The sequence below is a fragment of the Heliangelus exortis genome, chromosome 23, assembly GCF_036169615.1.
Source record: "Heliangelus exortis chromosome 23, bHelExo1.hap1, whole genome shotgun sequence".
NCBI lineage: Eukaryota > Metazoa > Chordata > Aves > Apodiformes > Trochilidae > Heliangelus > Heliangelus exortis.
Genome location: NC_092444.1, coordinates 3,965,304 through 3,979,524, shown reverse-complemented (window position 1 = coordinate 3,979,524; position 14,221 = coordinate 3,965,304). Strand labels below are relative to the sequence as shown.

At 38.1% G+C, this 14,221-nt stretch overlaps 1 protein-coding gene across 6 annotated transcripts in view; it reads right to left on the bottom strand.

Annotated features, from left to right (window-relative positions):
- The window catches only part of RERE (arginine-glutamic acid dipeptide repeats), a 205,257-nt gene that overhangs the window by 73,535 nt on the left and 117,501 nt on the right, over window positions 1-14,221 (bottom strand). For all 6 annotated transcript variants that reach the window (XM_071767166.1, XM_071767168.1, XM_071767170.1 and 3 more), the window contains 3 exons: window positions 10,549-10,597; window positions 8,073-8,197; window positions 7,127-7,226 (listed from right to left, as the gene is read on the bottom strand). In XM_071767166.1, coding sequence (XP_071623267.1) covers window positions 7,127-7,226; window positions 8,073-8,197; window positions 10,549-10,597 — 274 coding nt within the window. The remainder of the gene's footprint in view (window positions 1-7,126; window positions 7,227-8,072; window positions 8,198-10,548; window positions 10,598-14,221) is intronic.

Below are 14,221 nucleotides of genomic sequence, written 5' to 3'. Positions count from 1 at the left end.
TTAAATCTCTGCTCATTACTTTCAGTGATTTAATACATAAAAGCACTTTATTGGCAAGCAACTCAAACATAAATAATAGCTAATGATGACTGCCTATGGTTTCATTAACTTCTGTTTGAACTTTTCAAGGTATTGCTATAAACACTAGATTACTCCCCTGCCATCTACAGAATCACCAATTTTAGCATTAACTCTGCCATCTAAAATTTGAACACAGTGATGTTCTGTGTATCTACAATTGCAAGAAAAGAAAACACAGATGTACCCACACTTTAACAAAAGAAAACACAGGGACCCATGCAACACTGGCCAGGATTTTAGATTCAAGAAAAATTCTGAATGTGCACCTGTCCAAAAACCTCATTTCTATTACAGCAGTCATTAGGCAATGTTAGATCACAGGCAAGCCCTGATTACCATAAAGTCTGCACATTACCACAAGGTTTCACATTTCCACTCCAGCTTCTCAGCAGAGCTGCCATTTTCTGTCTGCGTGATGTTGCAAATAAATTCTCCTTTTGGCATGGCTCAGCTGTCAGGCACCTCTGTTCCATAATGAATCCATGAATTACATCTTGCAGCCCTGACATCTCTGGGCTTGCTCATCAAAATATTGTTCTTCAATTGTAATTTATAACTTAATTCAAATGTCCCTTTTACTGCGACCTTTTTAGATCAGAATGGCATTGCATCTGGCAGCTTCTACTTCAGCAAGGCATCCTTTTGCAATTACAATCATTATGATCTCTGCTGAAAAGCCCATCTGAGTTAGGCTGCACTCATGCTACAATATTAAATAATTGCAGTCCATTAAGAAGACTCTGATATTCCAGAATCTCTTCTCTAAGGAAAAATTGCCACTATACATTGATAAAGAAATACTGAACTCCTTTGAAATCTGCCCAGAAAAGCCAATGAATGCAGAAGGGATTGTTCAGCCAGAAGACACTTCTGTGGGGATGCAGCCAGGTCCAACATTTATAGGATAGCTCTGGAATTTGGGAATTCTTCAGTGCTGGCTCCTTCATGGAACGATCGCTACCAATCCTGCAAGAGCATTTTCATACTCAGGTAACACAGAGGAGCCAAAATTTTCACTGCTGGCAACCAAGAGAATTCAGTGGAACTGCAAAACAATGGCATTTGCTTGGTACTGCCCCAGTTACTGTAATCTATGCAGGGTTAAGAACACTGCAATTATTAATGAGCAATTTGCTCCTCTCACTGAAGGGGCCAGTGGCCAAAATATCCATTGGCTCTGTAAAACTGTAGCAGGTTTAAGAAGGTAGCAAATAAAGGACAGAAGGGAAATGACAAGGAAAATGAAAAATACAATGAGAATTATTGCCCTGTGGCTTGAGTAGCTCTGTCTTTCGTGTCGTTACTCTAACCCAGGCACCTATTTGATACAAAATTGAAGTCAGGCAACTTCTTTCAATTGCAGAGCTGACAAATTTCAGTGTGATGCAGATACTTGTTACAGCTCAAGACATCTTGCCCTACTATCAAATGGAATATGCTCCATAGCAAATATATCTTATTAGGTGAAACAGCAAAATCTAGTTTCAATTTTGCAGCATTCTTTGAAATGCCCATACAGTAAAATGGCAAGATTTGATTTTTATCAACCAAGCCTGCTACCCAACAAGACACTAGCCTCAAATTCCCTTTAATTCCAGGAATTTCCTTTGCCCCCTCCTCTTAGAAATCCTCCCCACCTGCTGCAACACACTAAACAATCAGGATCAGAGGAAAAATACACTGGCCTTGCCCCTCCAAACAACAAACCCACTTTGCTGAGCTCCCTCTGGTGCCCAAGGACAATGGAACCTTGAACCACTCAAGAACCTAACCCAGCCAACAGAAAGACTCTGCCCAACCACCTTTTTCTACCAACATGCTGTCACAACTAACTGAGAAATTTTGATTTATGATGACTTGACACAGCTTGGCCTGCAATAGAGTTTGAAACTAATAAAAAGAGAAGGTGACAGAAACCAGTAAGCTATTTCAAGAGAAAACTACTATTAGATCTGCTTTTTAGAAAAAAAAAAAAAATCATTTTTGGTATTTTACAGATTGAATATAGAAATTAGTCCCCACTGCTTAGGAAAAAAAAAATTGAAAAAAAAAATTAAACAATCAACTTCCATCTCTTCCCCCCGACTTCTAATCTATTTTAATCTTTTAAGTAACTAATTGCTACAAAGTGATCTAAGATGCTAACCATGAAGATGAAAAAGCCAGATGTTTGTATTACATCCACTTTTCACTCCCTGGTACTGCCAGGGCTCTGCCAAACAGCTCAAAACACAGTTGCAAAAACCAGAACAGCAGAGGGAGCTCAGTGTGCCAGATGGTTTTGTGGGTCAACACAAAAGCACCACAAGCATCCAGAACTTGCCAAATAGTTGCCAAACTTGCAACAAAATTAAAAAAAAAACAAACCAAATACAACAACACACAAAAACAAACAAAAACAAGCAAACACTTCTTTTTTTAAAGAAAAAACATAACCCAAAACAAATTTTAAAAGTAACCATGGCAGTCACTCCTGGCCCATTTGAACAGTTTCTGACTCATCTTAAAAATCACGTGCTAATTTTTCCCCTAAGAGCAAGGATAAGATGAATGAAAATTAAAAGTGGCAAAACTGTCTTATGTACTAGAAGTGGTTTCACCTTCCAACAGGCCCAGGCAGAGAGTGATGGCCCCTGAAGTGCTATGCTACCTCATTTGAACCATGAGTAGCTGTTAATTAAGATTCATCCAAAAGGAAAACTAGTAATAATAAGAAATGCTAACATATATTTAAATAATTTTTTATGCTTTCAACCTTGTCTGTAGTTAATGAACAAGAAAATCTGGTCTGAGGGCAAGTTAAAACACGGAGTAATTTGTCTGGGTGACATCTTCCTTAGAACTGAGTTTCCTTAAGCTGATATTACACTGTCATGTTTGTCACTCATAATGACACGTTCCCATGCAGCAGTGTGGTATGAGAAGTCAGAACAATGCTATTAAAGAGAGATTTATACAATATTATCATAGTTTTGTCTTGCTTCCACGTTGTAGAATGCAAGCTCAAGTGGTGGTATTTTCTTCCCATGGGAGCACAGAGTTGCTGGCACTTTGATTTCCTCTGCAAAAATGACACAGAGACCAAAAGGACAAAAACCTCTGAGATTCACCCTGGCAAGCTGAGTTTGCAGACTGCCATTTCCAGTTTCTTTTCTAGGGTCTGCTTTTTTTTATAACTGGCACTGACTCTAGAACCAGAGCAGTGGGTAAGGCAGGACACTGAGAATGAATTATTATTATTAATTATTATTATTATTATTATTGAAGATTTTAAAACTGAGAAAGAAGAATCAATTTAACACTTTCTTGACCTGGATTCTCTGAGAAAAAGTGTGGAAACTCTGACCAGCAGGCCTAGGCCAGAAGCAGCAAAGGGCAAGAGAGGTGATGAGTTTCTGGCTTTGCATTAGTACGGACCACAAGAAGGATCTTACAGAAAATCTGATACCAAATGAGAGCACAAGGACAAAGAAATCATAGGAAAGGAGGGGAAGAAACTACACCAAGGTTTACCCCAACTCTTAGTCCACAGTACTTGTCAGCAGTAGCAACTATATTTATGCTCAATATTCATCAAGTTAAGTTCTTTCCATGGATTATCAGATTTAGGGCACCAGCTCTCTGCAAGAGAGCATGATAAATTTCTGAGCCTATGCTTTTCCAAATCTGTTCTTCAGCCATTTCTGCTTTCTGAAACCACTGTCATAGTATTAAACAATTCTTTTGATAGTCCTAATCTGCAGGGCTTCCCAGCTCTAGTTCTTGTAACAGGCCCTCATCACACAAGACATTTTAAAATTCATTCTTCCAGCCTTTGCATACATAAGCTCTCCATATGACAACTTCCTAATATCCTTGAAAGGTTCTGTCTACTCTTCTTGGTGCAGGTGAAGCAATGGTTTCAGTGAAGTTCTACCATTTCCCCTTTGGTACAAAGGTCTTTCTCTTTGCTCATTAACTTTGAAAAAGACATTCATAAGTTTTAACTAGGAGCAGGCCACCACAAATTATAACACTGGAAGAATGATTTCAGATGTTCTTGCCTCCTTATTTGTGCTAATTCAACCACTTGATAGCTGTTCTACACACTGCACATGTGAAATGATGTTATTTTAGAGTATCCCACAAGTGGTAGGTGGTTTGTTTTGAAAAATTAGCAAAACCACAAAAGCACTGCTTTGGAGGTCACATTAAAGCTTTCATAACCAGAATACTGTCAAGAAGCCACAAAGCCTCTGCAGATCCTTACTAAGTCTAAAACAATCATGCAAAAATCCTCCAAGAAAACTCTGACAGTAGGCGAAGTTGTGAGAGTGGGATAAGGAAGGAAAACACCTGTGAAAACAGGAACAGTTATTCATATGAAGACACGCTAATAAAACCTTGGCTCTTGTGGGTATGAAGCAAGCTGCTATGCAACAGGTTTCCATAAGGTCCTTCTGTGTATCCTATTTAAAGAACCACTGTGATACAACCCCATGTTTTTCCAGCTCTTCATTTTCATTTGAAACGTGCAACTCCTTCTCTCCATGCTCCACAGAATTATTATAAATGGGTGGCCCAGGTTCCCCACCAACTGCATGGGTTACAGAAGAAATTTATCCACAAGAAAAACATAGTGGCACCACAGCTGGCCATTAAAAAAGACAGACAAACAAAAAACCCACAACAAAACCAAACCACTTCCACAAGACTTTTCTTCTTTCTACAGAAGAGAACAAGACACTGTGTGTCAGATGCTTTACACACTGAATGTGTTGCTGGAGTGGGTGATGCACTTGCAGATAAAGAATGCTAAACAAAATAAGGTAGTTAAACCAGGCTAACTTTGAAAGGGAATGAGTTCTAAGGTTTTTGATTTCCAAATTTCAATTAGTTTGGGATAGATAAAAAACACAAAAATACAACAAAACAAACAAAAAACCCCACAACAAAACAAGAAACAAAAACAACAAACCACCCCCCCACACATATAATGCACAACTGGCTGACTAAGTCCTGGCTGTCCTGCATAATATTCTTACTACCTCTAATATCTTGTAAATGTGGTGTTTTGAGGGGGTTTTGTTTGTGTTCTGATTATTAAAAGCTGATGCCTATCCACAATCAAAACCCAAAAGTACTCAACAGAAAGAATGCCTTACTACCAAGTATTAGTTATGAAACATTCATATCAACCATGCTGGCTCTCAGAATGCAATAATGTTGTCCACAGTGACCCAAAACAAGGTCTAGGAATAACTCAAATTAGTATTTCTATTTCCTTTTCCACTTAAGAGGAAGAGTTGTGCCTTGAAGCAATGTGGTTCTACAGCTCACAAGACAGGAAAAACTGGGCAGCTATAAAAAATCCTCCAATCTTTTATCACCTACCATTACCCCAATAAAAATGGCTTCATGTATTATGGTTCAATTATGAAACTGGAAATAAAAAGATGTACTGAATATGGATGGTTTTGTGTTACATGACAAATATTTTAGGGTCTTATGCATCAAATGATCTTTGTTCATGAATATTTAAATAAAGCACAAAATCCAGCTACTTTTAGCCAAATTGAGCTACCTCTTCTATGGTAGAGTAACAAAAAGCATGGTGAAACCCTTTCAGGAACTCATATATCCTCCTCCATACCTCGCTGTATGACAGCCAGCCCTGATGAGGAGGGCAACCAATTCCACAGCAAAACTTTATTTCCTTCCTAAGTTTTACAATGACAAAGGTGGCATGAAATCCTAATTGCCAAACAAAGGAACAGCAGTTGAAATTTACCTGGAACATTAAGTGAATAATCATTTCAATGAGTTGATGTATATGTTGCATTGTCCCTTCTATGATCTTCATTTCTATCTGGTGTAATTAACAATAAATCATTGTGGGGGCTATAGCATCTGTTATTATATAAATAAAACACTAGCAAAGGAGCTTGTCAAGACTGATTTATATGAAGTGCTGCTCTGAAGTTTATTGGATTTCCACAATAAGAAATCATACCATACCCATTTTTTTAATATTAATCTTCTGGGTTGCATATGAAAATTTCTAAACAAAACCACAGCTTAGTGAAGGGTAAGATTCACACAAATTATTTAGCAGATAAATCTGATCTGTTTTAAACAGATGGTGAACAGGAAGACAAAAAGGGCACCATTTTGTCAAGACAGAAAATTAACTATCAGAGTTGTTTTAAGTTAGTTTGAGAAGCAGGCTCTCAGAGGTCTGAAACACATTGCTAGAAAAATTCAAAGTGAGTAAGGAAAGAACTCTCACTGGTTTCTAAATATTGTATTAGATTAGAGAGTAGATTTTTGAAACTTGAATAAATCAAATATCACAGCAGCCTAAGGACCTTTCAAGAGCCATGAGGGCCAAAACTCGCAGACTGTATTTTCTTGCAAGTACAACATTCCATGGTCAGGCAGACTAAGAACTATGCTGTGTCAATACAGGGCTGAAAACCAACCCAGAGAGGAACAGAGGGCTTGCACCGCAACACCTACAAAAGAGAAATTTCAGCAAAGCTGAGGTTAATGAAATAATTACACCACCACCACACAGCAAGTCCTACTGACATCACATTATGATGATGATATCAAGGGGAAGGGGAAATCATTATGACAGCAGTCAAAAACATTACAGACAAAGAAAATTCCTAAGAGGTCACTAAGCATCTGATGGCATTATGAATTTTCCTTCTAGGAAATAACTACCAAACTAAATGCAAGGACCAATAGCCAGGTCAGGTATCAGCCAGATAAGCAGCAATTCCAGCTGGTGTACTTGGCCTGAGCAGCTTCCTTTCAGAACATTCTCTAGCTGTCATCTCACAGGCACCACCCAAATGTTTACCACTGAAGTGCTGCAGGATAGACTTTTGCAAACTAGTTGGTATTTGAAAGGAAGCTATGATATCCTAGGCTACTATCATTCTCTTATTGTCATCTCAAAATCTGTGTTATCTGCTAAATATTTTATGCACTGTATGGTTTAAGTAGGCCAGAAATAGGTGGAAAGACTGTTTTTCCATACCTTATTCTATATACTTACTGTATTGAGTGCATTAAGTGTGGTGTCATCACGGGAGGCTGCAACACAACCATCTTCTGTGGATCCTCCATCACACATGCCTGCAAAAGCTGCCATGCTCCTTTAGAGTTTGAGGGGGGAAAAGTTGAAGTTATTCAGCTGCTGTTTGATGCACATATCAGGCATTACAAAAATAGTATATTTACACCTTAATTACAGAAATATCAGGCCCTGGCAATACTGTGGAAACTGGTAAAAAAAGGTGCCACAAATGCTGCTATTTGCTATGAAAACTTGAGTCATCTCAGCACACAGAATAATTAATTCAAAATCCAATCTAAGAGGATTTCATCATCTAAAAATCTGCACTGCTGTAGTACCACAGCCTGAGCAGGATTATGGAAGACATAACTTCCAGATATGTGAGTAGAGTCTCACCACAGACAGCAAATCTGTTGTAACTGTAGTCTCATTATGTTAGAAAACTGACTTAAATTGCAGATTTCCAACATCTCTGAATCCTTGCAAACTACAAGTAATTTACTCATACTCTGAATTATTATGAGGCCTACTAGTGCATCTGATTAATCTACCAGATCTATACGAAACTGAAATGCAAATTACAGCTCATTCAAAAAACATTTAGTCTCTGAAGGAATCCTATGCTATAACTCAGAGCTGTTGCTGCCCTTGTTACACAGTACACATCCAACACTTTCTCTCACACGACCACATGCTGTTGGCTTTGCATTTTAAATCCAAAAACCACAGCCCAAGGGAAGATTCTGTGTTGGCCCAACATCAAATCAGAGTGTTCTTGCCTTAGACTAAACATTTCAACTTATCTGGTTGACACAACTCTGGCACACCAAAACAGAACAGAACAGAGTGACCATAGCACATACAGGGCAGTCCACCCTTTCACCACAGCCTTTTAAAACCTTGGTAGTATCTTGGCTGAAATTACCTTGCTGCCCTAAGGTACATAAGTAAATCACAGTCATTAACTCCTGGCATCCACACAAGTTCCTCATGCTGTGTCACGGTGTCACCATCTGGGGAAGGGAATGGCTGCAGATCAGGAAGCTTAGCCTAAAAAAACCCAAAATTTAAGAGTTCATACAGACACTGCAGCTACAAACAATGTCAGGAGAATGCACAAGTGTTTTATTAATAAAACAAAGCTTGTAAAGTCTGTGGAATAGTATCTCAGAGATGAGGATCCTTAGACAACAGGTGGTGCAGCTATTTGATCCAAGCTTCAGATGTTTAAGGAAACTGGGCCACCAAGTGCCAATCTATTAACTCGATCCAACATTCCTTCTTTTAGAAGGGCAGTTCATTTTCTGACAGCTATGCAGGGTTAACACACCACCTTTCCACCACCACCAGAGAGACCCTTCTCTATATAGACCAAGTGCAAGCATGTCTGCAGCAGCATCACAGCTTGAAGGGAAACCATGGGTAGTCCTCCCTTGCAGAAAAGTCAAACATGGTTGGATAATTTACCTTCAAAGAGACAATTAGCTTTCATTTGTCAAAAAGATACCGTTACAACTTCTGCTTGCCAGGTTAAACCATACTGATCTAACTCATACAAAAGATGGCAAGGTTATGGCTGCTGTATTTGTACCACTGTAAATGAGCAAAATACTCTATAGAGTAGACACAGAGAGAGCTCAGTGAAATAAACTCTGCTACCACATACATACTGCACTGCATCCAGAGAGCTAATTAGCATCTTTAGTCATCTACTGGTATGGGATGAGATAGCTGAGAGCCTCTTCCGAAACAGCTTTTCAGCCCTGTAATTACCTCCTATACTTACACCACTAAACATATTTGAGAGGTAACATTTATACATAACCAGTAATTACAAGTCACAGGTTCAGATGTCTTTCATGTTCTGCTCTTTAATCTGTACTTTATTTCACTTCTTCCCTGGGAAAATGGATATGTCATTCAATGTCTCTTCTGAAATAGGCCAAGCCAGCACAATACCAATTCCTATGAGTTATGCATTCCAGCAAGCAGGTGCTTTCACAAAATAATGTTCATCTATATACCCTAAGAACATGCTTAATTACTGGAGTTACTTCGAAAAGCAACTTCTCCTTGAGCACCTCTGGTCATTAATTTGTTACTGTAAATATAATCTCTACATTTAGTGGAGACTCATTCACTCTCCTCTTCCCACACACATGAATTTTGAGAACAACTGCAAGTGCACAAAACATTTATCTTCACTTGTGTCCCTACTTGCTCATATAATACAAGCAGTAATTTCAAGTATCAGTGCACTGATTATCAAAACAAGCCCAACAGTCCTCTAGAACCCGTAACATGCACAACAGACACTAATCAGAAACCACTACTGGGATCTCAGGTTTGTTTCTGGATTCTGCTACATACACCTGAATCTCAATAATGTGAGGGAAGGAATTAAGAGTACCTATTCCCAGTTATATTCCTAGTTTGTGGAGGAGACTATTTTTACACTTTCCATAGAATGCATCAGCCTGCAGAATGGAAAGCTGCAAAAATCTTCTTCAGTCTGACTCTCTGCCATAGCCTACAACCAACAATGAATACCAATTAACAGGATGAGAATGTATTGTCTTATTGATGACATTTGTCAGAATCACAGATGCTCAGCAAATCAGTGAAAGAACAATGGAAGTTTAAAAGCAAGCAAAATTAACTGAATCAAAATTATTCTGAACAGTAGACCCCCTTCCTACTTTTTTCCCCAACCATAAATGCATTTGGTAATTATACCTCACAGTACAGGTAACCAACATCTGCCAAAATAGCAGATGACAATTTCAGATGGAAGTTGTATTGAAGGTATCATTTACAGTACTTATTATGACTAGTGGGAAGAATACCACAGGTTTAATTGCCAAGAACTTTCTTCCTCTAGATGCAAAACATCCCTAAGAATGTTACACAGGTTCCATAAATGTTTACTTACACTAGTTCTTAAGCTATTGTTATAGACAACATACTATGAACTTGACAATTTTACTATGAAAATTAAAATTTTCATATCTACTCTAAATATAACTGGGAAACAGCACTAAATTATATTTTTGTAGTTTATTGAAAATACTGCTTGGTGAAGGCCAACTGAGAATGCATTCATTTCAAACTCCAAAACATGCCCAATAATAGCTGGGACTTTTCCTTCATTTCCCATAGTTACCCAGATTCCTTCAATCTTAATTCTAGAAGTAACACAAAAGAACTTCTGCTACTACAATATTAACATATCAACATCTGACAAAGAAAAATCTCATTAACTCTTAATCAGCATCTAGATGATGAATCTAAAAACCACTCACTCTAGTTGAATGCATGCTATTTTAAATAAGTGTCCTCTTAACAGATCAAGAGGTAAAAGTATGTCCTCTGGATATTAATATACAAACAAAATTCCTTACCTGATGGCTGGGTCCAACTCTGATTTCACCTTGGGTACTGTTGAGCCTCCTATTACAAAAAGAAAAAAGAAAAAAACTTCTGAAAAAGAGTAACAATTAATGAAATTTAGGATCATAATTTTGACATTACATGTCCAATGCAAATGGAAGACAGGCAGAAATAATACAATAGGAAGAAAGGATATAGTTGGGCATGTGACAGGCCACACTGCAAATGCCAAAAACCAACAAGCCTGGAAGTTTTAGTGAAGCAGCTGAAGAGGAGATGAGTGTGATCTGTCCTCAGTGCAGCAAGAAAACACCATGCAGCTGATAAGGGGACAACCATCTCCCTCCTCTGTACTGTTCAGGTTTTGTGCAATATCAAAGTAGGACTTTAAATCAAGATACTTTAAAAGCCTCTACAGCTCTCAACTGCTCCATGTTTACCAAGCAGAGAATCTCCTTCCAACAACCACCTGGCTTCTCCTAGTGCTCTGTTCCTTCACCTGCTTATTTCAACACCAAACCTGGAATAATGCAGGTAACATGCTAAGCACCATGCTACAGATTAATACACAGAAAATACCATATTCCTCATTAAAGTATTTGTGGTAATTTTCGTTTTGAAAGAGAAAGTATCTTAAAAAAAATGTTTGGGGTATATTTTTTGGGTATTAATCTTAGAAGAACAAAGCCTTGCATTACCAGATGTGGCAAAAAGAATTCTTCTTTTTCTAGTCAGGGTTTATGGAAAACCATTCAAGTTAGTTTGGATCTCATGCTAAACTATCTAACTCTTGTTTTAACAAGTTAAAAATTATTATTCCTGCTGCTCATTCATTTGCTAAAATCACATCAGACAGTGTAACACAAAAACATGGAAAACCCAAGGAGCAATAAAAACATGCCTTGTATCATTTGTAGAAGTGAATTTAATTCACCTCGTGCAAAAGAGAGCTGTCCTTATAGATGATATGCTTTGCCCTCATATTTTTCCACTATTTTGAAAAGATTTTTATATAAAAGACTTAAAGTTCCAAGTGAACTGTCCTCCACATATTGGTAACTGCACTCTGCAGGGCTCTGTGCTGCTCACACCATTGGTTGGAGTTACTGAAACATCACATTACACAGTAGAAGAAAATTATTTTCTCATGTTGCAGTAGAATTACCCTAGCAACAACAGAAGTTAAAGGAATGTAATATAAACCTGAATAACACAGAATTTATTTTTCTTCCCAAAATTTGGACACACTAACAGAACAAATGAAACTATCACTGAAGAGTACCCTTTAACCCTTGTTCTTTATTCAATATACTACAATATAAACACCAAGAAGGCACATGAACAAAACTATTTACTGGAAACACTGATTTCTCAGCTGAATCCACAGGACCTCTCTGCTGCAGTCTGACATCTGCAGTCTGGGTCTTGTGCCTCAAAACTGGTATTTGGGACACTGAATACAGCTGCTTGTCTGAAAACTTAAATGACTCCAAGACCTCTGTAAAATATCATTAAAAAACACATGCAAATCCAAGGAAACTCCACATCCCTAAGGATCAACATTTTTCTTTTCCTATAAATTCATTTTTAAATAGTCATATTTTATTTATATGCTGCATATTGTATTAAAAGGATGATAAAATTCAGAGCTATAGGACAAACTTATGAATTTAACACTTAACTACAAGACATTTAAGTGACTCTCAACACAGTGGCAGAGAAGAGCACACACATCAACTTAGCAGATCACCAGCTTCAAACTTGAATTAATCTTGCAATTTGCTGTTACAGGAAGAATGACATCATCTTAACAAGTAGGCTGCCACCCTGCAGGATTTCTTACTCACCCTGCTGTGTTCACCGTGATCTGAAGCAATGACTGAGAAACAGTTCCCTTTAAACTTTAAAAATGAAAATCAGGACCGTAAATTGCCAGCCCTTAAAAATCCTAACAATGGATAATCCAAGTCATGAAATACCATTTGAAGGCAAGTTGGTTACTGGAGGGTTTGACCTGATCATTTGGCACAGGTTTATGAAAACATTTTCAGCTTAAAGTTTCCAACTGTGTTGCATATGTGTCAGAAGTCAAACTTCACCATAATGACTGCTCTGAAATGTTATTTGTTGGTGCACAAGTGGGCAAACTATAGCAGTGGATCTGAAATTTGCATACAAGACAACATGACAGGAGAACCTGTCACACAGGAATAAACACAGGTTTTGCAATACTCAGCCTCATGATTTGATGCCTATGCAATTCTATCTTCCTGCTAAGTAGATCCACTCTAAAACAGGTACTAAAACCTCCTGAAAAAAAATGAGAAATGTCAAAATGGTTTCCTTCAGTGTGTATTTTTGCAAGACCTTGATCCAGGTTATACACAGAAAGGACTGAATTAGAAAGTCAGTGTTGTATTTACAAAGTTATACATTAAATACAAGGATACATTTTTTTAACGACAAGGTGTCAGAATTTGCCAGTGAGAGTGGAAGGGGAATCTGACAACAGAAAATCCTGATGCTCTTTTATCCCCAGAATTCATTTTACAGCCAGGCACATTTCCACTAGTCACTGCAAGTCAAGCTTAGAACATGCCTACGCAGTTTCTGCCACTCCAGCCAAAGGCCTAACAAGTAGGTCTTGTGCTTCAACAGAAAGTAAAGCTATTTTCCATTTAGCAAAAAAACCCCAGCAGGCCAGACATCCTCCAGCTCCTAATTTCTTCAATTGCATCACACTGACTATGATAAATAAAGTATTTAGCAATCAAAATTGATTACAGGATGCTGGAACTTCCTGCAAGTAACAGCAAAGATGAAAGCAAAGTTCTGGATAGGATTTCTGAATTGTTTGTGTGGAGATAGAATACTTGGGGGAACTCCATGGGGTTATCCAACCATGACTCCCCACAAGAAAATCAAGTGTCAAAAGAAACATTTGTGTGCCTTTTCATTGCTCATTTGCCATTTCCTGATTTTATTCACACCCCAGAGGTACTCCCTGCTCCAGCCCCAAAAGATAAGGACTGGGCTGAACAAAGATGCTGTGCAGGCAGCTCTTTCAGAAGGCACTAGACTGCACTTCTGTTAAAAAAGGGCACAAAGCTGATTGCTCTCCAAGGGCACACAATCTGTTAAATACTTTTTACTGTTTCCACATCCCCAGGAATAGGTTTGCAAATGGAAAGAAAATTCTTGCTATGGAAGTGAAAATGCACTGTAGATTTTAAAGCTAAATTACTCTGGTGGAGAGCAATTACACTAATAATGGAGCAGCACTCTGTGTTTATTCTATGGGAAAGGAAAAAGACAACCCAACACTGTATATGAAATGTGACACAAAAGAAACTGATGTAACAAAGCAGTATCCATAGCAACAACAACTTAATATTTCAGTCCTCTTCAGCTGCAGTGGATTAAATATAATGACAAGATGTTCCCTTTGAAAAGTAACCTGTTGCCATGACAACGTTGTATTTTGCAAAGTAAACAGGGGCTGGTCAGAAAGGAGATGGAAGCTGCGACTGCATATCAAAAAGGCAAGAAGCTTCTGTAGCAGAGCAGGGCAAAACAAGCACCTTCTAATCCAAGAGATGCTCATTCTGAACAGTCTGGTGAGAAGAGAGAGGATGTTCAGTTCAATAAAGCTTTGTCCTTTCAATTCCAAAGCAACAGAGGAGG